The sequence below is a fragment of the Gymnoscopelus braueri genome, assembly GCF_963280865.1.
Source record: "Gymnoscopelus braueri genome assembly, chromosome: 13".
Taxonomy (NCBI): domain Eukaryota; kingdom Metazoa; phylum Chordata; class Actinopteri; order Myctophiformes; family Myctophidae; genus Gymnoscopelus; species Gymnoscopelus braueri.
Genome location: NC_137615.1, coordinates 28630654 through 28656958, shown reverse-complemented (window position 1 = coordinate 28656958; position 26305 = coordinate 28630654). Strand labels below are relative to the sequence as shown.

The 26305-nt window shown below is 42.6% G+C and overlaps 2 protein-coding genes across 2 annotated transcripts in view; both read left to right on the top strand.

Annotated features, from left to right (window-relative positions):
• Positions 1-88, top strand: part of myo15aa (myosin XVAa) — a 61248-nt gene extending 61160 nt beyond the window's left edge. Inside the window, exon 67 of the mRNA XM_080448243.1 lies at positions 1-88. This exon is cut by the window's left edge and continues 456 nt beyond it. The gene's annotated coding sequence lies outside the window, so the exon portion shown is untranslated.
• A 1931-nt stretch (positions 89-2019) lies between these two features.
• The window catches only part of llgl1 (LLGL scribble cell polarity complex component 1), a 54413-nt gene continuing 30127 nt past the window's right edge, over positions 2020-26305 (top strand). The window contains exons 1-4 of the mRNA XM_080448467.1: positions 2020-2305; positions 6380-6477; positions 23310-23391; positions 23875-24035. Coding sequence (XP_080304593.1) covers positions 2225-2305; positions 6380-6477; positions 23310-23391; positions 23875-24035 — 422 coding nt within the window. The 5' untranslated portion in view covers positions 2020-2224. The remainder of the gene's footprint in view (positions 2306-6379; positions 6478-23309; positions 23392-23874; positions 24036-26305) is intronic.

Sequence of the window (26305 nt, the reverse complement as noted above, 5' to 3'; positions counted from 1 at the left end):
CAGCAATAAGTGTACTAAAGTGCATTGCATAAAATGCATATTTTATCATCAATGACTGGATAGACAAAACCTCATGAATACTGTTGTCTTTAAAAATAAATGCTGCTGCAGTACACAGTAAAATCCTTAGGTCATCTCTACAAATGTTTTTCATTTGTAGAGAGTTACAAACAAACTGAGGATTTGACAGTGTGTAGATGTAACAGTTGTGAGCGGGTGGAAGGGAGTGGTAGTAGTAGAGACATGAACCGCATTCAGACACAGGATGCAAGGATTAGAAGTGTCTGTCTGCTGCTGTGGCTGAGCAACCAGAGCACATTGCTTCCTGCTATGTGTCTAGAGGACATCCACAGGTCATAACATTGGCATGAATCAGTGGTTCTCAAACCTTTTTTTTAAAATATATATATTTCAAGGACCTCCATAACTCTGAGAGTGTAATGGAACCAAATGGACTCGTAAGGGTTCATTTGGTTCCATTTGTCCGCTCACAGAGTTGCAGACCTGTAAAAGGGTCCATTTGGAGCCCCCTCAAGGAACCCTGAGGGTCCCTGGACACCACTGTGAGACCACTGGCATAAATTGATTATCCATGGGGTGCAGGTGAATGCACAATTGATATAATTTTTATATTTTGTGTACTACATCCTGCCCTTTGGGCCCCCTTCTTTTTTTTAACTTTCAGGCCACGTCACTGACTTTGAAAGAAAGAATACTTTGCACTACAATGATTTTCAAATTGTAACAGAATGTATTTTTGTTTGGAAATAATGTACAGGGATAATTTACTTGAAGAATGTACAGTGGGAAATAATAAAAGTTTGTATATTACATATGTTTGTGAATATTAATTGATGCCTGATGTCCTAGATCAGGGGGGCATACCATCAAGTTCACTTGGTAGCCCAATTATAAATACTCGACTTCTATTGGCTGTTAAACTTGTCCGTTTCTTTTACAGCGGTCCTTCTTCAAAATCTCAGGGGACTGTTCAGTTTCTCCTCCGTGGTGTGCCGAGGTGGTGGAGTCGAGTCTGTCACACGTTTTAGCCATGTTCACTTACACTGCTTCTCAAACACTGGGTCGGGACCCGTGTGGGTCGCGGACACATTTTTATGGGTCACGAGTAAATGTCAAAACATTTTTAAAAAATCCCACAAAATGTCATGAAAAAAATCCATAAATTAGAAAACAAATGTTAAAGAAGTAGGCCTACTGAAATAGCCGATCTACAAGCTCACAATGTGGCGCAAAGAGTCGTATTGTGAGCTTGTAAATCTGCTATATACACTAGTTTGGGTACCGGACAAACGTCTAATTTCTCTTTTGGGTCTTGAGCAAAAAAGTTTGGGAACCACTGCCGCACTAGTAGGATTCAATGGCGCGCTCGGTGCCATAAACCGAGCATTGAATTCCACAAAGCTGGGGCTTGTGGGCGTGCGTGAATAATTGGTCACAGATTTCTTCTCGCTGATTGGGCAGCACAAACGGGGTTCGTGTGAACCGGGGAGGGGGGGCGAGGGTGGTCGGTGGTGTAACCCACGAACAGGGTTGCCATGTCCGCTTATTACAAGGGACTTTGGGCTTGTTTTTTTGTTTAGTTTTTTTAATTGGTAGCTGCGTGTTGTGTTTTTTTGGGCTTGTTTCTAAAGTGTAGTTGCTTCTTTGGGCTTGCTTCCTAAATGTTGTTTATATCAGTCAGTGGTTCTCAACCATTTTCATATTGAGGACCCCCAAATTAATGTATTTGTCCACGGACGGACCCCCATCTGGAAAATATTTTATGCCACACAAATGTTGTTTAAATGTTTCAAAAATATTCCACATTTTTCAAATGTGTGTCACGTGTTGTTGTGAGCTTGTAGATCAGCTCTTTTCAAATAGCCAACGTAGAAGGGCTCGCTTCTTTTGGGCTTGTTTTCCTAGACCTGGTTGCTTATTTCTCTCACAAAACCTGGCAACACTACCCACGACCTAAACAGTGCCAAGAGAGGGAGACACACAGCGAGAGAGCCGCAGCCCCGTACAATAAACTGCAACACTACGAGCGGAGCCTCTGCCCTGCTGCTGCAAGCCAGCCTGGCTTTCATATCAGAGCCTGCATGGACTAGTTCGGTTAGCGTTGCTCGAGCGGCACCCCTTCAACCCCTGAGGAATTGTGTTATTATCCATTCCTTTCCTTTCCCCCCCCCTCCCGGCCCGACAGGGGCTTGAAGCTTCAAAGATGATGAAGTTCAGGTTTCGTCGGCAGGGCAACGACCCGCAGCGAGAGAAGATCAAGCAGGAGCTGTTCGCCTTCAACAAGGTGAAGTAACGGCACAAACATTTACAACACAACGCCAACGCACTGACTGTCTGTCTGTCTGTCTGTCTGTCTGTCTGTCTGTTGCGACTACCAGGGAATGCTCCCCTTGTCCCTCAGAAACTACAACCCAGAACCCAGGCGAGTTTTTTGGGGGAACGGCACATTTTTCTATTGAGTCGAGTGAGGTTGACTCTGCAGCATTCCTACAATGTAATTTGGGGGAGTGTCTGTGCTACATGTAACGGTCCATTTGGTTACATGTGTTGTACACTTGGAGTTACAAATGGATACATTTACAGGAATTTGTTGTGTGAAGCTCTGGTCTCCCTCGACCGCTCCTCTCTGCTCTCCCTCTCTGTCGTCCTGATTTCATTTTTTTCTTGTTGCATTTTTTAGATGATGCTGGTTTTTAAAAGCGCATGGCTGAAGGCGAGACTGGAATGCATCTAGTGTGGGTTTTTAATTGCTTTCACGGCGCGTTAATAGTGTTCCAGGCAGCCAAATGGGAGCTTTGATTTCAAACTTAACATCCAAGCACACGCAGACACCGTTCTCTAGCTCTAATACTGCGAATTTAGAGTGAACACCCCGATCGTGGATAATATACGGATTATCATCTAGGGTGCAGATTATTGGGATTACTTTAAGTGGTTTGGACATTTTGTAGCTCAGAACTGCAGAGCTGCATGATGATGCTGCCCATGTGGAATATTGCTCCAGTTTTTGTTTGTTAGTTTTGGTTTGTGTTAAGAATTGCTGATGCATGATGATTCATCTGCGGATGTTCTGTCTGTAACAGTCCAGCCTGTCCTGTATAGATCAGGGGTCTTCAACAGGGGGTCCGGGACCCCTAGGGGGTCCTCAGAGTTACTACTGGGCAGGCCGCCAAATATATTTTTACATTAACCACTTTAACCCTATAGCATCCTTTTTCTGAGAACTTAAAGAGGTATAGGTGTAGAGAGGAAAAAAGAGCAGACCAAGTAAAAAAGTTAAACTGAAACACAATTTATACATTATAGAGGGTGTCCCTGCTTCATCTCTCCCTCAGCTAGGGGGTTCTTGGCCTGAAAAACGTTGAAGACCCCTGGTATATAGATGGTTCAGAGAGCAGTGGCAGTGAATTGATGCTGCTGCTCAGCCAGGAACCAAGTGTGACTGGCAGTCACAACTCAGTGTTTCAGTTTCAGAGAATATAACACAATGTTCCCCCCTCTGCTGTAAGTTGCCATCCCCGCGAGACCCTGTGTGAGAATGTATCTTGGATGTCAACCCACTGATTGAGAAACACTGTCATGGAGACTTGTAGAGGTTGCCCTTGGCTGTGGTTTTGGTTTTAAGAGCCCACTCTTCTAAAGGTTCCAGAATCAGTCTGTTTATGAGGGGCCATGGGGTGAAAGCATTTCCATTGAATTTGAGTCTCCGGTTTCATGTCCTCCAAGGTTGGCTCCCCAGTCCCCACTAAACTTGGAAATAAGCCATTATATGTAAATGTGAGATTGTCTTTTACTCTGGGGAGACCCCACTGGCGTGATGGTTCTGTGTGAGGTACAAGAAGCGAGTGCCAGCGAAACTAGTTTAAAAACACTGTCCAGTAAGCTACATATTATCACCTTGACTAATGTTACTATACTGGTAGGGACCTCAAAGTATGCATATATAATAGGCATGTAACGATTCACTCAACTCACGATACCATTCGAATCATGATACTAGGTTCACGATATGATTGTTTCAAACACAAAATTATTTTCCAGACAAATGGCCGAAAAATAATTGTTCTTATTTCTCTTACAAATTCAGTATTTTCTTATCTTTTATTATTTTTACAATAATGTGTTTTCTCTTATCCGCTTCTCAATGCAGTAGAAAATAACTGAAAACTTTTTTTTTTTAATCAATTATTTTACAAAGATCTTGTGTTTTCTTCTTTTTTTGGCTATTTTTTTGCATCGCGATACATTATTTTATTAAATCGATTTAAATTGTCACCAGTTTGAATCGATTTAAATTGATTTATGATAAATCGTTACATGCCTAATATATAACATACATCAATTACTACTGTACATAACCTATGCCAGCCAGTGGTTCTCAAAACTTTAATTTAAAGCACCCCCATAACTCTCAGAATAACAGACCCGTAAAGGTCCATTTGGAACCCCCCCCCCCCCCCCCCCCCCAAGGAACCCTGAGGGTCCCTGGACCACACTTTGACCTATGTCATTTGGTGGTCACTTTTGAGAAAAGCGTGCCTTACGATACCATGAGTGCATACATGTTTAGCATGGGAGGCTTTAGTAGGAAGTGAGATTGTATTTCTCTGGACCAGTGAATGTACTGTATTAATAGCAGTTGTGAATTGAATATGATTTCATTGACAATGGATACAGTTTTCGGTGTTACTGCAAATGCAGTGACAACAAGTTCTGTGTGACATCCAGGCAGGGCAAACCAAAACCAGTCGAGAACCACTGGCCTTGACCTGCTGTCTGACTGCATTCTGTGTCAATCACAGTTGAACAGATGGGGTCCCTGAACTTTTGGCACGGAGTGAGAAAATATAACATTGGCAGTGGATCACAGGGCAGGAGGAATCCTGGGGCATTGATAATATTTTAGGCTTTGTATATTAACATACTCTACCTTTTTAAATAATTATTATGTTTGAACACATTCTTAAATGTCTCTGAACTGAATCCAAATGAAGTGAATTAAATACAGAATATCTATTAATTATATATTATTTTCACTTGGGAGGGCCAATTATTTTTAGTGTGAGGAGTTGAACCTCACTAGTCGTGTAGAGAAGAGAACAATAGTGTTTTCCAGCACACGTTTGACATCAACTGTTGGACATTAAACCATGTGATTGGGGACGGCATGTCAAATTGGTGAAAGAATTTGTGTCACTGATTTGTTGTTACAGAAGTTCATAAGGTCAGGCTTAAGGATAGGCATGTATCTGTTAAGGTAAATACATGTTAGGTTTAGATCGGTTATGGTTAACAGACTGAGAATGGATTTAATGAAGGCATTAATCAAATGTATGTAAGTCAAATGCAATGTCCCCCAGTGGTACGTGTGGGTGGGTCTTGTGTTGTGCTTAATAATATGGATTTGACAAAGTCCATGGCCTCTCCGCAGGACAGTGACAGCAGCACAGGACCACATGCACGCACGCCCGTGCACACACACACTGTTTTTTCAAATGTTTTGGCCTTTTGGGACATTGCATTCCATATACTCGTTACCCTAAACTTATGTAGCCCAATTTGGCGTACTGTTCCATCCCCTGTCAACTGGTTTGATGTCCAGAATTTGGCCCAAAAGATCACCTATGACACGAACACAGTCAACAACACGCAGAAACACTGTCCATAACAATATCTTCTCACAGTGACATGGTAATTGGTGAAATGTGGGTGGAGAGACACTGAATTAAACTCGTCTAATAATCTCCTAGAATAATATATGTTAATATTAACCCAGATTTCCCATAAATTCCCTCTGTCCTCATTCGTTTGTTAGTCTTTTCTTTCATGCCTAGACATAAATATTTTCCCAGCTGTCTCCTAACACTCTGTTAATCCCATTTAACAAGGCCTGCAGAACGTTGCAATTAAACAATGCTCCTTCCATCACTACTTTTTAAAGTTTTGCGTTTATTAAGGGTGTCCTCCCTTTTAGACGCCGCGCTGACTGCACAGTCAACAGTCTCTGTCCCAAGTGTGTACATGTGACACACACACACACACACACACACACACACACACACACACACACACACACACACACACACACACACACACACACACACACACACACACACACACACACACACACACACACACACACACAGAGGAGCTGGGCAATGGGGACAAAATTAATCATCACGATATTTCTGACCAAATACCCCAATATCGTATGTGACAATATAATTTTCTTACATTTTTCAAACATTTCTTGAAACAAAAACAGCCGATATACAAACTCACAATTGTGACTCACGCATTGTCTCTGTCGCTTTTTCTTTAACTCTGTCTTTGTTCATGTCTCTGTCTCTCTCATCAGACTGTGGAGCATGGATTTCCCCACCAGCCAAGTGCTCTGGCCTACGACCCCAAACTGCAGCTGATGGCCATCGGTACCAAGTCAGGAGCCATCAAAGTGTATCCTGTGTTAATTATAATTTATATCTTCCCTGCCCTCTATCCATCTCTCTCTCCCCTCACACACACACACACACACACACACACACACACACACACACACACACACACACACACACACACACACACACACACACACATCAACACCTTGCCCGCACGTCTCTCCTTTGTACCAGCAATTATCTGCTCCCTGTAATTAATTGTTCTGTTCCAGTGCTGTTTGTCTCTCTGGTAAGTGCTGCTATGTGGACTCAACTTCATCTCTGTCTGCACTGCAGTAACTTTCATCTCTCTCTCTCTCCCTCTCTCCCTCTCCCTCTCTCTCTCTCTCTCTCTCTCTCTCTCTCTCTCTCTCTCTCTCTCTCTCTCTCTCTCTCTGAACGGTCGTTCATAGGTAAAATCAGTCAGCGTTTTCCTTTTGTTGCTGCGGTGCTTGGGGTGGGGTGTGTGGGGGTTGGTTTTTGCTTCCATAAAACCATCCTTGTTGTCATCCTAATTTTAGTTCTAGTGTGGGTCCTGCCACAGCATTAGACCCACTCAGCATATTTCACAATAGTAAAAAAAAAAACCTGTATTTTGTACACACATGGCCCATAATTGTTTGATGGAAATTGAGCTAAATTACAGTGTTTGGTTAATCTGACATTCTGTCTGGTAGCGATGGTCGTTTCCTTGGCAGTGGTGCCTCCGTCACTTGTCAATGAAAGAGGAAAGAGCTGTGGTAGGAGGACAAGCTAACAGGATCCATCTACAGTGTGTCTGGGTTTACATAACATGGGTTCAGTTGGAAAGTGCAAAGTTGTGTAGAGATCATCTCCAGCGGTTCTGGGTTTGTTTTGGGTAGTCTCTGTGCAGGTTACACTGGCTTTATTGTAGAACTACTGTACATACAACATAGATGGGGTGGGGTGGGGGGGGGGGGATGCTTGAGATGCATTTCTAAAAAAGTATTCTGTTCTGAATCTCAGTCCTACAAATCAAATTACAGATAATTTGTTGCAATTATTTTTATTCAGGCTCCTCCTAACACATTTGGGGCACAGAGAAAAGGCTGTGTTTGCACAGATCACAGTACAATATATAACTGAAACTAACAAAACTATTTATTCTATGTCAATACCACACGACAGTACAAGCAGGGTAGGTTGATCATGCGATGAGTGTAGCACTGCCACTTACTGCACAGTACCATACAGTACATCTTAACTCTTAACACTAGTAAAATGAAGTGTGTCAGCATTGCATATCGTTGCTGTTGGCCAGAAGCCTCGTATCTCCATCAAAACGTGTTTTTTGTTTAGTAAATTGATGCCCTACTACAAATATAGCAGATCTACGAGCTTGTAGATCAGCTATTTTTTGCAGTTTTTAGAAAAAAACGAATTAAGTGAAAAGTTTGTGTGGGTTTTATGAATATTCAATGAAAAGTATTAACAAGAGCTTATGACTACATTGGAGTTCCTGAAAAGTAAAGGTTTTGGACATACAAGGTTTCCCCACGACCGCAACAACATGCTATCATACTGCGGTTACTTAATAATTGTGGAAAGCCTTATGGATGAGCAATGGCGTTTTGCACATGAACCCTAGCGTCCATATTCTGGGCATGTCAACATTTGTCGAAAATAGGTGAACATTCGGCAAAAATTTGCTGATCTACAAGCTCACAACACATTGCAAGGCGACGTGTTGTGCGCTTATAGATAGTCAATTTTCGCTATTGACATACAATGAAGTATAGAGAATTTAACCCATTAAGACCTGGAACGCATCTTTGTAATGTTTTGATTGATAAACATTTTTTGATTGATAAAAAGCATTATTTTACACTTTGGCCATTCAAAAATAGCAGATCTACAAGCTCATAGCACGGCACCGAGTGCCGCGCTACGAGCTTGTAGATCTGCTATTTTTTTTAAATTGTGAAAATGTGTGCAAATCTTTGAATATTTATTATATATTTGTCTTTGAATATTTATTTTAAAGCAAACATTTTTAGCTCAAATCTTTGCTTCTGGGGGGGTCCCTGGAACAAACTATTTTGAGATGGGGGGGGTCGGCGGCCAAATACACATCATTTTGGGGGTCCTTGACATGAAAAAGTTTGAGCACCACTGATAGACATTTGACATTTGTAGAATCGGCTTCAGGTCTTAACACATCCACCGCCAGAGGTTAATCTCATAATGTACTCACCAGTGCCAAGGTGTTTTTGTTGTTTTTTTGTTTTTTTCATGTCGCCATAGATCTTGTTAAAATCCTTAAGATTGAGCCGTGAACGGTCTGTTTACATCCGCGAGATCTCCCTGTATCTCCCAGTGAAGACCGCATGTCAAACGGACTTCCATGACTGTAGTTAGAGCGGATTACGTTAAACAGTGAAATGCGAGGAGAAAAAACTACAGGAAGAGAATTGAGTTTCAGTTTCGTCTGTAGAATGGGAGCGGGCGTGATCGTCGAAACCGGATCCCAAATAATTCTATTTCCTGTCATCAAACCGGAAACGGAAGTGGATCAAAAAAATTCCGAAAGTGCACCCGGACCGCGCATGCGCGAAAAGACCGCAGCCCGTAGGACTACGGGCTCGGCGCTTAACCGTTGGATTTAACGGCCCGTAGAACTACGGGCCCGGCGGTAAAGGTGTTAATGGGTTAAGTGGTTAGCTGCTGCATTACAGCATTATGGAAATTCCATATAGCCCCATTAGCTGTACCACAGATGATCAGTGTTTCTGTGCCGTACCAGGGAGTTGTCTGTTGATCTACTGAGCTGTGGTTTATCTAGTGAAGCTCATTCCAGTGCCGTGAACTTTCAGCGTGGTGTGCACAAATATACTCGGAGCATGTTCAACATGTTTGAGAGTGTTTGTATTTTGAGTGCGATTGTGCACACGCTGCAAAAAGTGTTTATGGAGTTTGTGTAGATTGAATTAGTGTGTCAGAGACTATTCCTTGCGTGCGTGCGTGTGTGTGTGTTTAGTTATGCTGATGCAGTAGACTAGAGAATCAGCTCTTTGAATTGCAGCTTTCAGAGCGAGAGACTGGTAGTACCAGGCACCGACTGCACACAGAGAGAGAGGGGGTGGGGGGGGAGAGAGAGAGAGGTGTGAAAGAGAAGAGGTGGCAAACATTTTGACATGATAGACTAAACTGTGTCTGAAGTATAGTGACATGAAAGTGTGTGCGTGTGTGCAGGGTAAATATGTGTTTGTATGTGGTCGTCCATGATCCCATATCATTTAGCAGTTCAGCCTTGACCTAGAGGTGCCTGCCTACATACCTGTGAGTAGCACAAGTGTGTGTGTGTGTGTGCTCGCACACGCACGTGCATGCACGCACGCACGCACGCACGCACGCACGCACGCACGCACGCACGCACGCACGCACGCACGCACGCACGCACACACACACACACAAGTCTGTCAGTTGTAGTGTGATCGTCCTTCTATTAGAGATTAGAGCTTTCACACACGTTGACAGATATGTGTGTGTGTGTGTGTGGGAGGGGGTTCTAGAAGCAGTTCAGGAGTTGAGAGCCGGGGTATGTGATCCTGATGTATTGTTTGTTGATCTGTTCCAAGCAGAGAGTGGAAGACCAAATCAATGGTACTATCTCCACTCTCTGGTCCTTGTTCCCTCCTCTGTCATAAACACTCCTCGTCTTCTTCTCCTCTCTGTCTTTCCCTCAGTATGTTTATGAAGACAGAGTCATATTACGCCAAGAGAGATTCTGTTTGAACCACAGACTGGGGCTCAGCGGAGGGGAAGGGGACTGTGTGTGTGTGTGTGTGTGTGTGTGTGTGTGTGTGTGTGTGTGTGTGTGTGTGTGTGTGTGTGTGTGTGTGTGTGTGTGTGTGTGTGTGTGTGTGTGTGTGTGTGTGTGTGTGTGTGTGTGTGTGTGTGTGTGTGTGTGTGTGTGTGTGTGTGTGTGTGTGTGTGTGTGTGTGTGTGTGTGTGTTGAGAGAGCCTGTGTGGGGGTGGTTGGGGTGTCAGAGGGGAGTCAGTCTCCCGTTGTGGAATGCACGTTGCGCTGCCCTGGGTTAACCCTCTGTGTGTGTGCGTGCGTGTGTGCGCGCACTGGTTGAGTAAGAGCATTGTTGCTGAGTCTAGTCTTTAATGAAGGCAGCTTTTGAGTGCGTTTCCACGGTAACCAGTGCAGTGGCTTGGGATGAGAGCCGCTTGGAGACGGGAGGACTTTAAATGTCCTCAGCTCAGCATGTTGGACCGTCTCCTTTGTCTGGACCACGCACACACACACACGTTTGTATTACTATACTTGTGAGGACATCAACATTTTAGGTAAAACAGTAGAACAATAGTTGGAAAATGGCTGATGTACAAGCTCACAAGCTCACAACACATCACGCTGCGATGCGTTGTGAGCTTGTAGATCGGCTATTCTTTGGGTGTGTCGCCTCACAACTAGGTTTAAAATAGGGGAAACTCTTAACCCCAGAACCTAATTCTAACCTCTAAATGTCTAATTCTAACCTCAACCTGAATCTTTTCCTATTAAAAAAAATGTTTAACCAAAAAAGGACCAGGAAAATGGTCCTTACAATGTCTATTTCTCAAATTGACAAAATGCATCTTGCATACAGTTACAATACCTGTCTTTTACAAACAAACAGATCACGTCTTTGTTTTGTCAAACTGTATGAAGATGGGAAAAGGTCAGACAATATGACCTCCATACTAATGGTAGAATACACACAAACACACACGCGCGCACTCATACACACATCTGAGACACACATCTCAGTGAGATGGCCTTTGTGTTTCTTCAGGCTGTTTAAAACTGGTGACTGAATAGTTCATAAATAACGGTGTCTCTGCCCATTAGGAGGGTGTGATATTTTTTCAGTCACATCCCCAGTTCCCAAGCCTGAAGGGAGTTCCTGTTTTCTGTCTTTCATTCCACCCCTCCCATCTATCTTTTCTTTCCCATTTTGCTTTTTTACGATTATCCAGAGTGACTTACGAAGTGCAAGATTAGAGTAAAGGGCATGGACTCTAGTCAACAAATAACAGAGTAAATGAAAATTGTTACCAAGTAACTAGGACACCAGGTAAACATCAATCCTATAGCATCTTTCTAAACATGCCGTCTAAATAACATTCTTAGCATTTGTGGTCAAGCAAGTGGTATATATCTATCTAAATAACTTAACGTGAACAATCAACCAACATACATCTCTAGCATAACAAGCATCTATCAAAAAAGTATGCAAGAAGAAGGGACACAAAGAATGAGGACTGCTAGGGGGTAGAGTTGAGTCTGAAGAGGTGAGTTTTAAGAATGTGTCGGAAAATGGGGAGTGAGTCTGCAGTCCTGACTGAGGGTGGGGGGGGGGGGTCATTTCACAGCTTGGGAGCTATAGAGCATCGCAGTTCCCGCCCCTTCCGGGTTCCACCGCAAAATACTCAATGCATTTTTCCCATTGACATTTCCAAAAATATTTATATCAATTAATTTGAGCCTAGAATCAAGCCATCCAGGGACGAGGTGAATCATGACCATAAAACGTTTGATTCTGTGATTATTTATTTTTTAAACGGCAAAACAAAGGGTATTTATTAAATATAGTATATCATATAATTAAATATAAAATAAAATAAAATCACAGAAAAAAACGTTTTATGGTCATGATTCACCATTCCCTGGATGGCTTGATTCTAGGCTTAAATTAATTGATATAAATATTTTTGGAAATGTCAATGGGAAAAATGCATTGAGTTTTTCCTTCCGGCACCAGGAAAAACCAGGAAGTGGGCGGGAACTGCGATGCTCTATAGAGGGAGACTTGGAGGGATGACCAAGGTGTCGTAGGGAAGGAAGGGACAGGCTTCCTGCGTTAGCTTTTAACATCTTTATGGTAAGGTCTGGATACTGTCTACATACAGTACATATGTGTATATAGTATAATGTTTTTATCTGTAGAACACCAATATACCCATCCAGTAGCACGTTATTACATCCAGAACAATATGATTAATTAACCATGATTGATTTCAGAAAATGCTTTTGAGTTCAGTCTCACTTTTGCGTGTGTGTGTGTGCGCGCGCGCTTTTGTGCTGAATCATGCTTAAACTTTGATCATGGAGCTGTAGTATCGTCCACTCAGCAGCCAGAGGACAAGCTACTATTTACACACACATACACACACGGATGTATTCTCATCCGCTAGTATCAATGTAACTTTATGTGTGTTTATCTGTTCCAGCTGTCATGTGCTTGAAAGGCTTTCTGTCTGAGTGAGCAAACACACTGTTTGTTCAAGGTTTGTTTTGGACACAGTGAAATGATGTCACAGTCAAGTGCTGCTCGACAAACTGTAGACAAGCTGCAATAGATGATATGTCCAGTTCATTTTGTAGCTAAGCATTGAAAAAGCACAAAATAGTTCAGGTCAGAGATGAAAGTCTGTTTCATGATTGTATTAATATGTTCAAGTCCATAGTTGCATAGTCTCCTTGTGTTGTATTGTCTGAATACAAAGAATAACAGCAATTAATCTCGGGATGTCTCTAAAATGTCAGTGTTGACAATATTTACACGTTTGCATCATACACCCAAAGGAGATTACGCAAGTGATTAATCTGTCAATATTGTTTGTACACTGAGTCACTGACTGAACACAAAAACTGGATGTTGACAATCTTGTCATCTTGGGACGTGCTAGTCAATAGTACCATGGACCACTGATGAACCAGCACTTTGTCCGAAATCACTCACTACTCATTAGTAGGGCTGTCACTATCATGAAATTTACGATTAATTGTTATATAAATAACAGCTTTTTAAACAAACATTGCACCTACTATAAATGCACAAAATCTCTGTCCGTCAACAATATTTCATTACTAAACTTTGTCAGGTAACCAACCATTATTATTACAATTCCACTTGTAAGATAAAATATAAGTAGTTAGTCGATCGTGTGTGTGTGTGTGTGTGTGTGTGTGTGTGTGTGTGTGCGCGCAGACGTGCCTGTGTCTGAGGTAAGAGTGAGTATTGTATAGAGAGTTGGAGAAGATTTAATTAAGTGTCCAACTTTTTAAAATCCAGCCATAACGGCAAAGAAAAAGAAGTAATGCGGAACTTCCCAGATCTTCTGTAGAGTTTTATAGGACTGCTTAATTGGGGTAAAATATTGTCCAACTTGTTTCTTTTCTGCTATACGTGACTCTAATAAGGTTTTAGTTGCTTGTCACAATAAATGTGAAGAAGTTGAATGGACTGGCAATTCTGTGCTGAAATAACTGACAAAACAGAGGAAACTTTTGAACCATTTAAGTTTACTGTATTTTCTATTTTATGTTTGATGTTTGAGATTTTATGTCTGTTTTGTTGCATTGTTATTTGTACAATAGTTTGCGTTTGTAGTTTATGTTGTTGGTTGTCCTATTAGTTTGCGTTGTAATTTGTATTGCAGATTGTCTTTGTGTAGTAGTGTGTATTGTCGTTTGTCTTATAGTTTGTGTTGTAGTTTACATGATTGTTTGTGTAGCAGTTTTTATTATAGTTTATGTGGTAATATAATGTGCGTTGTAGTGTAGATTGTAGAATAGTTTGTGCTGTAATTTGTGTTATAATTTAGTATGTGTTGTGTAGTTTATAGTGACTGTAGCCTTGTAACATCTCATTCAGTCAGTGTGATGAAAGCCAGCTGAGGAAACAGATGCTGAATCAACCTTTAATAATCCAACTCCCCCTTCCCCTCCCCTGTTTCCTTCTTCTACCCTCATTTTCCCCTCAACCGTCTCCTCCTCCCTGCCCCCCCCCCCCCCCCCCTCTCTCCTCACATGTGTTGTGGCTCGTTGGTATTCGGAGGGGATCTGGGGACTTTTAAATCCTCCCACTCTCTGTCCCTCACCCGTTGGTCCATGCCAAATTCTTCCACTGGGTGCACCTTATTCTCTCTCTCTCTCTCTCTCTCTCTCCCTCTCTCCCTCTCCCTCCCTCCAACTTGTCTTATTGCTCTGAGCTAAGTGGGCATTCGTGCAAAAATGTCTGTAGGCTATTGGGGTGAAGACTGTGTGGTGTTAATGAGCTGGGCAGAGTGTGCCGAGTGTTGCATAAGAGGGATGGGGGAGCACAGTGGTCCAGGAAGTTAGGAAGAAGTCTGAAGATGGTGGGAGAGAAGTCATGGATGTGACCAGGAAGAAACTGTCTCATCCCATCCATTGTATGGGAAAGAGGAAAAAACTAAACAAACATGGACAAAACTAAGTTGGCTCGGAGAGAAAATAAATAAATCAGAGAGAACGATGGACGGGAAAGAAAGAGCAAAGTGAAGGGCCGAATGCAGACGCACAGCACGACAGAGCAACAGTACGATGAATGGAATGAATCAGTTGACATTACTGTAGATGATGATTGAGAGAAAGTGGCATAAAGACTGTTGCTTATTGTTGTTAACTGGAAAGTAACCCTCTTCCACAAGTGTCATCAATGCAAGGAGAACATGGTCGAGGGACTGAAGGAGGGGGAGGGTGAGGGTGAAAGGGAGGGAGTGTGAGAGAGAGGGGGTGGATGCAAATGGTGGAGGATTGTCTCACCATTGGGTGGGTGGAGCTGTTTGGCTTGTCTTGTCATATAGACCGCCATGTGCCTGACATCTGAAAAGATTGTGTGAGTGAATACGTGTGTCCTTTTGTTTTATGTGTGTGTGTGTGTGACTAGGTGTAAGAGTGTGTATGTGTCTGGCGGGATGGGCGGAGTTATTGAAAATGCCTGGAGATGATGACTCAAAAGTATAAATCCCCCAAAAAGTTATTTAACTGGCTGTGTTTTCCTTTATGTTCCACACATACACCAATGCTGGTCTTTTGTTTCTAACAACATACCATCTCCTCTCTGTGTGCGGTTGTAATCTAGCACCCTACTCTCTAAATACAGTATATCTATCGTGTGTGTGTGTGTGTGTGTGTGTGGTGGGCGGGCATGCTGTGTGTGTGTGTGTGTGTGTGTCCGTGCAGAGGACAATGCCGTCTGTTTGTCCGTATTCAGACCGTGAAATCGCTTTATCCTTGCTAACGCTCAGTCTCTGCATCGCCGGGCAATTACACTGCACACTGTGTGTGTGTGTGTGTGTGTGTGTTGGGAGGGACCGAGGAATAGACAGTGGCTCAGTAACTATGAGTTACTGTAGGCCACCATTGTGTGTCCATTTCAGAATTCTTCTGTGAGCAATAGAGGCCAATCTCTGCGCTTGACACCCTTCAAACTCGGCGTTTGATAAATTGTTTCCCCTGCACTGATCACCGTTACATCATTGTCTCACTCAACAGGTCTCTCATTCCTCCTGGAAGGGGGTTGGGGACTAATCCCATGTCTCCCGCCTGATTCCTCTGCTCTTATAGACCAGTCCATTGGGCCTCTGAAGTTTTAATAAAGGTTTTTGTTTTCCCTCCAAAGGGTGAGTGGGTACTAGTCCTCTCACACGTAGGCCTATATTCTCCTTTAGGTCATACATAACATGGGCAACTGGCGGCCCGGGGGCCACATGCGCCCCCCCCACCTTCACTTAATGCGGCCCGCAGGTTAATATCAGAATACTGATATGTTATTGATTTCAGCTGTTACAGTTCCAAACATGCAAACATGACCCGCTTTAATTACTTCAGTCTATATTAGTAGCTTAATGACTAGTATTAAAATTCTGTTGTCTTTTTTATGTCCAATGTATTTGTACTTAGGTTCAAAAAGTTAACATAAGTATATCTAAATGCATTTGAAATTAAATACAAATTTTACTTTTCAGGATTCCACTTCAAAAATAGGAAAAATAGCAGATCTACAAGCTCAAAACGCGTCGCACCGCGACGCGTTTTGAGCTTGTAGATCGGCTATTTTTGCTACTTTTGTGTGACATAGAATGGTCGAAGTACGGCATTCATTTACGAAAAAAGTTAAAATACGGAGATAAGAGGTGTCTGCCCGACAGCATATGCAATGTGGCCCTCTGGAGTGAGTGTGGAAATAATAGTGTCCCTCTCCATCATCAAAGTTGCCCACTCCTGCTTTAGGTAAACGGTACAATAAACAGGCAATCTCTATTTGATATTTTTCTATTGATGTGAGTCCACCTGTCTTCTTTGGTCTACCGTATTTGATTCCTAGGCTATATCTTATGTGTTTTGTAAAGGGATGTTGAGCCGTCAACTCCACCTTTATATACATGCTCTCTTTATTGAGATGGAAGGAAAAGACAGATGCGAGTCCAGTCCGGTATGGCATCCCTGGGTCCATTCACCCAGCAGTGTGTATGCTTGTGTTTGAGCTGTAGAAGAGGAGCTCTCTGGTGTTTTGCTCATCTACTCATGCGAGGCATCCTGGGAATTTGTGGCCGGTGCTTTGATCTCAGATATGTCTGCCTTTTTATGTTCCTCTTTCACATCTGATAGAAGGCTGTCTCTTTTGATCTCGTGTGTGTGTGTGTGTGAGAGAGGGAGGGAGAGGGGAAATGTGTACGGTTGCATGCTTACACATATTACAAATGAGCATTAGTAATTTGGTTGCATATTATGGGTATACAGAGACCTACCTTGTGACATGTATTTGAAATAACGATAAAACTAATAACTAACTAATATCTACAAGCTCTCAACGCGTTACCATGCGATGCGTTATGAGCTTGTAGATCTGCTATTTTTTTAATATGTTTTAAAATGTATGAACATTTTGGAAACAATTGTGACGATTATGCAGAATAATTAAGATTATCTCAAATAGTTGTGATTAGGGGATAATCTAAAATAATTGGAAATGATGTAATCATTGTGACAGGCCTACACCTGTGTCTGTATGTTTACCTCACTACCCTTTCTCTCTCTATCCCTGACAACAGAAATGTCTTTCAAAAACGGTGAAAGACAATTGTCTTGATTAATCAAATAATTAGCAATGTGAGGGAGCGTGGGCGGAGCACAAAACGGTAGAACAGTAATCCCTCAGTAGATATGAATGTTGTACAAGGACAACAGAACGTCCTGTGGTAATCCAGCAGCGTAGCGTAGCGTAGCCTAGCGACCTCGGGGTCCATACAGTGTTTCTCCCACCTTCATGCTAGAGCCACAGACCTCCCCCAGGGAGGAAGTGATGACATCATCGGTAGGGAATCCCTCCAGCAGCTGTCCCCTCTGACATCACTAGGATCAGTGTGCGCTTGTGTGTGTGCACACAACATTCATATGCGCACATAGCACCCGTGTTGGTGTGTGTGTGTGTGTGTGTGTGTGTGGGTGGTCATGAGCATGGACACATTTCCAGGAATTAAATCCTTTGTCCTTATTGTGGTCAGGACCAGAAGATGACACAGTTCTTCATCATGGTTCTTGTTAGAGATGACAAAGAAACAAAATGTGATACATAGAAAGGGAGAGCAGTCGGTAGCACGGTTGCCTCACAGCTAGAAGGTCCTGGGTTCGATTCCCGCCGGGGACGCTGTGGGCACTGGGGGGGCACTTTTCTCCTCCGCGTCATCAGTGCCCATACCCTAGGTGGGGTTGGCGAATGGGCATTTCTGCGTGGAGTTTGCATGCAGTAATCCTGGTCTCTATACTGCCTCCCCCTGGTCAGCCAGGGCGCCTGATGGAGGGGAAAGGAACTGGTTGGAAATAACGTGTTCCTTCCCCGCACTACGTCCTACCGGGGAAACTCCTCCCCTGTCAGGTGATAAGCAGCGGCCTGCTCACTCCTCATGCATTGAAGGAAGCATGAGCTCAGTTTGGGGAGGAGGTGGAGGAGTTGCTACTGTAGCTACAGTGTGGACAACAGATTGAGAGTGTGAGACCGTTAGTCTGGAGATGGACTGTAGATCTGTATACAGATTGATGAAGGGAGGAGAGCAAATCCCTGTCTACTAGTGATGAATCGGTTGTCACGCAGGCACGCACGCACGCACGCAGACACACACCCACACACACACACACACACACACAGCTGTCCATCTGTTTCAGTCCACTCTTTCTTTCTTTTTAACAGACGAACAGACTGATGTTCCTCACGTCATCCTTTTCTTTTCTCTCCTCACGTTCCCCTCTCCTGTCTCTAACACAGCTGTAGATGTCTCCACACACACACACACACACACACACACACACACACACACACACACACACACACACACAACTCCTCCTCTTCTTTATAATGCTCCTAGAAGACTCCCCTTTATCTGGAGGTGCTGCAATGATTCATGACCCATCTAAATGTGCTTGTTTAACAAAAAAAAAGAAGACGGACACACACATACTGTACATGCACACACACCTCCTGTCTGCGGACCGTGTTATTGCAGCAAATAGAACCTGGGGAGAGGAAGTGACCTCACTGAGGAATGCCAGTATAACAGAGTCCCCAGGGGCTGTTGGAACCTGGTACAGTGAGAGATGGATGGAGAGAGGGAAACCGTTGAAGGTAAAGCCTAAAGCAGTGGTCCTCAAAGTGGGGTCCTTGAGGGGGTCCCAGGGTGTCCCCAGCTGAATTATTGGTAACTCTGAGAGTTTACAAATGGAACCATTGTACAAATGGTTCCATTTGTACACAGTAAACTGGGGGTCTCGAGAAAAAAAAGAAAACGGTTTTGAGAACCACTGTCCTCAAGGAAGGATGGAGGAATTCCAGTATATCCAGTAGAACATTCCCCTGGGGCCTCCTGAAAATCAGCACGGGGAGTGAGAGAAGGAAGGAGAGCGAGAAAGAGGAGAGGCGAAAAAAGAGAGAGAATGAAGCTTGGAGAAGTGCCAGTGCAGCACTCTCCTGGTTCTCCCTGCACTGCAAGTCCTGAGTGTTAAATGAACAGCATAGGAGGGGACTGGAGGGATACAGACCAGTGAAGGAAGGAGGGAGAGCATTAGGAGGTAGAGACCTGAGGAAGGAGGGTAGGGAGGGAGGAAAAAATATCTAGAAACCGATATTTAGAACAATAACCGATATAATGTTGCTCATGTAGGTTAACCGATTAATTTGAGAAGCAGATTTACTTTTTGTATATTTTTGTTTTGTCTTGTATATTCTAAATCGTTTTCTTTTTATAATTGGAAATAAAAAAGACCGGGAACACATCTGTGTAACCACTTTGACCATTATTTTATACTTTGGCTATTCAAAAATAGCAGATATACAAGCTCATAGCACGGCACTTGTAGCTATTTTTGAAAAATCTAGAAAATGTGTGCAAATCTTTGAATATATTTTTATAGCGAACATTTGTAACTCAAATCTTTGCTTCCAGGGGGCCCTGGAACAAAATATTTTGAGATGGGGGTCCGCGGGCAAATACATATCATTTTGGGGGTCCTTGACATAAAAAAGTTTGAGCACCACTGATATAGAAACATAACATATATTTTTCAGAAAACTGTATTTAGATGACATTTGTAGAATCGGCCTCAGGTCTTAATGGGTTAATCGATTAGTCTGATTAACCACTTAACCCGGCATTATACTTTGTTGAACAATGCTGGCGTACAGAAATGGTGAAATTAGCCGATCTACAAGCTCACAACGCATCGCGACACGTGAGCTTGTAAATCGTTTATTTTTAATCGTTCATTAATCGTGATATCGATTGGAAGTTCTATCGCCCAGCCCTAGGACCAGCACAGGAGAGAGGGAGATGGTGAGAGTGGGGAGGTGATGACAAGGAGAGAGGGAAGGATTTGGAAAGAAAAGAAAGAAAATATGTAAGACTGGGGGAGAAAGTGGAGGATGGAGGAATGTCAGTGTAGTGTTTCTCCTGGGAGGACTGGGAAACCAACAGACATGGGGGAGGAGAGGATAAAGCGGAAGGGAGGAATGGGGGAGATGAGGAGGAGAGGACAGAGGAATGCAATGGGCGCCTGGTTCCACTTGTACGGAAAAGAGAGATGGAATGATGGAGGGATAGATAGTAGGGATGTATCATGGTGGCAGTGGTGGAAAAAGTACTCAAATGTTTTACTTAAGTAAAAGTATCAATACTGCAATGTAGAAGTACTCTGTTACAAGTAGAAGTCCAGAATTCTTAATTTGCTTGAGTAAAAGTTCAAAAGTATTGGTATCAAAATCTACTTAAAGTACTAAAATGTTTGAAAATAGCAGATCTACAAGCTCACAACGTTGTGAGCTTGTAGATCGTCTATTTTCAAATAGCCTATGTATAAAATAGGACTAAAATGGTTAATGTTTTAATGTTTTATAATGTGATAATTTATATCTGCAAAGTAACTAGTAACTAAAGTTTTCAAATAATTGTAGTGGAGTAAAAGTGCAATATTTGCCTCTGAGATGTAGTGGAGTAGAAGTAAAAGTACTGAAAATTAGAAATACTCCAATAAAGTAAAAGTAGCTCAAAATTGTACTTAAGTACAGTACTTGAGTAAATGCACTTTACACCACTGCATGGTGGTATAGATCGGTCGATAGATGGATGGACAGAGGGAAGATGAGGATGAGAGACTGTGAATAAATGGTGCTGGATGGAGCGAGGGAGATGAGCCTGGAGCAGGAAGAGATGAATGGAAAGAAAGAGGGGGAGGAGATGAAGGGAAAGAGAGAGATGTAGGAAGGTAGAGATGTGTTTGTTCATGAATGTGTGTAAAGAACTACAGTAAGACAAACATCTTGTGAACGCTCCCCGAATTTCCTCTTGTTGAACTATTTTTTATCTACATGCCAGGAGCCATGTGTACAGTATGTGCTAGTACAGTACGTACGTGTGTGTGTGTGTGTGTGTGTGTGTGTGTGTGTGGCTGCTAGCATGTGTGTACAGCATGCAAGTGTTAATTCACAGTTTTGCCTAATTTAGCTTCGCTGGTGTATACATGGCGTCACAGTTCTTGCAGGCAGCCTGTGTTTTATCGGCTCTGCTTCATTTACTAGACTAACAAAGGGAGGATTCTGCAGAGATTACTGTTCATTACACACATACACACAGTACAGTGTTTATTACATGCACACACTATTCATTACTCACGCGCGCACATTCTACAGTGGTTTTGGTCTCCTGCGTCATATGCAGTTGGTAATTGCTATAGTGTTCTAACTTCACCACTGCTATTACACTGTACTGTTTTACAACACTCTGAATAACCAGTTAAAGTATTCTATTTAAGCATCTCTGTCTGTCTCTCACCCTCTTTCTCCCTAGTCTGTCTTTGATTATCCCCTTGTGGGACAGACTCTCAGAGAAAGACGGATATAATGGACAGAGATAGTTGGGATGGAGAGACATTGGGCCCGATTAACTAAGCTGTTTAATCTCATATTTTGAACGTAAAGGAATTTACGCAACTTCCCACATTATGAGTGTGATTCATCAATAAAGTGTATATATTATCCTTTCGTTGTTGTTTTGTTAGCCTATTATTTGGTGGTGGGGTTACTTTGTAAACTTCTTATTCACATTTATGAGAGCATTACGTTCAGCTGATCCATCGTGCAATCGAGGGACTCGCTTCCAGACAGAACAGATGTACAAGTTGTCAAGGCGATGCAACGCCAACGAGATCTGTATATTTTGACGAGAGACGAAGTTGAACTTCTTCAGCGCGGTGAAGTTGGTTTCACGTTAGGTGAAGTCAGTTTGAAGTTGGATATTTCCTGTTGCCTTTTTATGGTGTGAAATGGGGCGTGGAACAATGCAAATGAACTTCTCGGGAGCGCGCTTGTGATTTTACGATCAGATGGCAGCCGTCCGGATTCATCATGACATACACCTGTGATCCGCACATTTAAGGGATTTACACACCCTTTCGTCAATGCTTTCGTTTCGTTTGCTTAGAGAAAATACACCCTCTTTAGTCACTTTATTTACACGTTATTTACGACCAGCTTAGTGAATTGGGCCCATTGTTATAGAAATTGTGTGCGTGTGTGTGTGATCCTGCCCACAGCAATGTGTGGCAGGGCATTTTAATCTGTCCTGTCTGTTGGCAAAATAACTATGAATGGATAAGCAGATATTCATGAAACTTTGTCTTTTTTTCCATATTTACAATACAACGGAAGCAATAGACAATAGACTGTACAATAACGCTGATGAGGCAGGATATAACCCCCACCCACATAGACAGAAGACAAGCAGACAACATCGAGTCAGGTGCCTAGCTTCCCTCCATCGGGACCAGGCTTGGACAGAGAGTGCAGATGACCCATTTTAAAATCATTTGAAAGCATGTTTTCAATATAACAAAAACACAAACAAAAAAAAACTTTCTCGAGGGTAGGGAAGGAAACATCACCTCCCTTGTGTCTGGTGATTACATAGTCACCACCTGGGGTTCAGAATAGGTATTATGAAAGACAAAAACACTAATCTACTCAGGGTTTTATACACCAACTGTATAATTGGCATCATGGCCTTGTGGACCATGCAACCTGTTTACCACGTACGATATTCATGAAACTGGGTGGGTGTGCTGTGATCTACTGTAAAAAAACAAAAACAATGGCACAATTACTCATTGTGTTTCTCCGGAACAGAGAGATGTACAACAACAGATGTAGGTGCAGGGATTAGGCCTCTTGGTGCACTTGTTGTCTAATCTGATTTGCTCTTACACTTTCTAGAAAATTGTCTCTGTCGGGTGGAAACCTTATATGTCCAAAACTGTTACTTTTCAGGATTCAAATTCAAAAGTAGCAAAAGTAGCAGATCTACAAGCTCGAAACGCGTCGCTTCGCGCCGCGTTTCGAGCTTGAGGATCTGCTGCTTTTGATGCTTTTGTGTGATCAAGTAGGGTGTTACTTTAAAAGTAAGAATATGGAGATAAGAGGTTTCTGCCCGAAAACAAACAAGGAAATATACTGTATACTAGCCTGTGTGTTCCTTAACGGTTCCTCCCAGCTATGGGTCACCAGGTGTGGAGTTCACAGGACTACACAAGGACACTGCTGCTGTCACACAGATACACTTCCTGCCTGGACAGGTACGCAAACAACACCTCCACACAGTCTGTCACTGATGCTGCATGTGATTGTGATAATAGTGACTATAAAGGTATTACTATTAGATAATAGTTAATTTAATTCACTTTTTTGTTCTCAAAGTGTTGCAACGGTGGCATGAGTTGGGAGAGTAATTCTCCTGGTGAATCATGACCATAAAACATTTGATTGTGTGTCAAAAAATATATAATTCCCGCAAAAAATGAAATGAAATATAGTATATCTTATAATTAAATATTCAAATATTTTTGCACACAGAATTAAATGTTGTATGTTTGCATGTATCATGATTCATCAGGGGCTGGCTTGGTTACAGGCTTCAAAAATATATATAAATATTTTCGGAAATCTCTATGGGGAAATGAATGGGGTTTCTATCAGTGGCACCACAAAATGCCCGACACTGCTATGCCCTGTCGCCCAGCTGATTTGTGATGCCACGTCTGCCCTGACTCTTGTCACAGGGCCGTCTGCTGTCGCTGCTGGACGACAACACAATCCACCTGTGGGAGCTGGTGGGCGGGGCTCCCAGAGAGGTGGGTGGAGTCAAGAGAGAGGGCGTGGTGTGTCTCCAGGAGGTATGTGACTACACCCTTCCAGGGAGGCCGGGCATAGAGAGCTGCAGGTATGTGAGCGTCTGTTGCTCTCTCTCTCTCTACCTCCTATAGGGGTCGCTCCCTCTGTTTACTCCTATCGCTCTGTTCTCTGTGTCTTTTCCTCAGTGGTGGAAGAAGTACTTTGATTTTAAGTGAAAGCGGCAATACCACAATGTAGAAATATAAAGGCCGGTATTTAAAATTCTACTTGAGTAAAAGTACAAAAGTATTGGCATCAGAAATATACTTGCAGTACAAAAGCATAAATACAAAAAATAGCAGATCTACAAGCTTGTTTATGAGCTTGTAGATTGGCTATTTTTGAATATTCGAAGCACAGAATAGGGTTTAAGTGTATGTTTTGTAATAACAGTAAAACATCTACAAAGTAACTTGTAACTAAAGCTGTCAAATAATTATAGCGGAGCAAAAAAAGTACAATACAATATTTGCCTCTGAGATGTAGTGGAGTAGAAGTGTATATAAAGTATACTCGAGTAAAGTAAAAGTACCTCAAAACTGTACTTAAGTACAGCGCTTGAGTAAATGTACTTGGTTACTTTCCACCACTGCCTTTCCTCTGCCTATGGGAGAACTACAGGCAGCCACCCACCTCATTGTGACCCTGTCACTCACTCTCTTTCTCCTACCTGTATGTGCGGCCATGTGTCAGGTGTCCTTTCACTGGATCAGTGTGAGTAGTGACATCGAAACGCTGCACAGTGCACACTCCTGCTATTTCCACGCCTCAGTCTAACTCCATCATCCATTAAGCCTGAGTACAGCGCCGCTCACAGTAAGCACGATAACTATAACGGCAACTATAAATATGTCGTTTTTAAAAAACGGTTCTAACTGAAGTGGATGGCAGCGTCCACACCACAACTATTAACGACAGCGATGGTCGACGTACACAATGTCGTTCGGATCACTTGCAGAACGATTTTTATGAATGATGGAAACATTGCCAGCCATTCAGACTCTCTCAGAAGGACATCTGGGATGCAGTCAGCGTCATTCACCCTTGAAGAGATGAAGAGACGATTATGAGTAGCTAACGCTAGCTGGTAGGCCAGCTGTCATTACCTCAGGTACAACTATCTCGCCTCCTTGTAAATCATAATTTGAGTCGGATATTGCTGGTGTCGGGCAGAAATCTTGTATCTCCATATTTCAAGTTAATGCCCTACTTTGTCGCACAAAAGTAGTGAAAATAGCAGATATATCGCGAGGCATTGAGAGCTTGTAAATCTTGTAAAGTTTTGGAGATACACCCGACAGCAATGATATCCATATATCCTATTGGATGTGTCTTTCAGCACCACAGAGATGGGAGATCTCTCTATTTCGTGCCCTCTCGTGTGGGCTCTCTGACACAGGCTCACACAGCTAGACTGTTTGGTGCTGCTGTTTATAGAACATATCGTTCGTCAGTGTAGACGCTCACATTATCCTTACAGTTATAGTTATCGTGCTTGGGTGAACAGCCCTTTATACTTGTTTGCGCACCCGTGTCGCACCCCGAAAATAGCAGATGTACAAGCTCACAGCGCGTTGTGAGCTTATAGATTGGCTATTTATGTTCCGGTGTGCGAAACTGGTGCACAACTAAGTATAAATCACCTTTTGCAGCTACACTACATTGACATATTGTGATTTGGTTTGCTGAATACTGCGAACATCTTGACCCACCATCTTCTATACAAATGTATTATTTTAGTACTGGTTCCAAACAAGTGCTCTTCTGGAAAGAAATATGATAATTTAATTTATTTTCTTTTACTTCTCCAACACCTGATTTTAATTTGTGGACCTAGTCTACAAACGGTACAGGAACAACACCTTGGGCCCTATCGCTTCTTACCCCTTATGCCTAAACGTCTTTTTTTACTATTTTGAAAAACATTTTTAAATAGTGAAAATAGCCGCTCTATGACGTGTTGAGAGCTTGTATATCGGCTATTTTCACTATTTTAAAATGTTTTTCAAGGCGCTGTGCAAGAGAGGGCCACTTGTGTTCACAACAAAATATGCAGTATTAATTTCAGTCGGGACCTGTAAGGAGCACTCTGGGTTGTAGTCTTTATTATAGTGATGCACTGGTCAGCTCTGGAGTCACCTGAACACCATGGTAGCAGCTGTTGTCACCCTGACCGCAATCTGCTCTGTTGTTTCTAAACAAGGCTAGTGGGTGACTGCACCCAAGCCGCTGTTTTTAAAATGTTTCTGCTTTCTTGCTACTATAGGGTTAGACTACTAGATTGCATTTGCTTAGCATTCAGGCCTATTGTTGAAATGT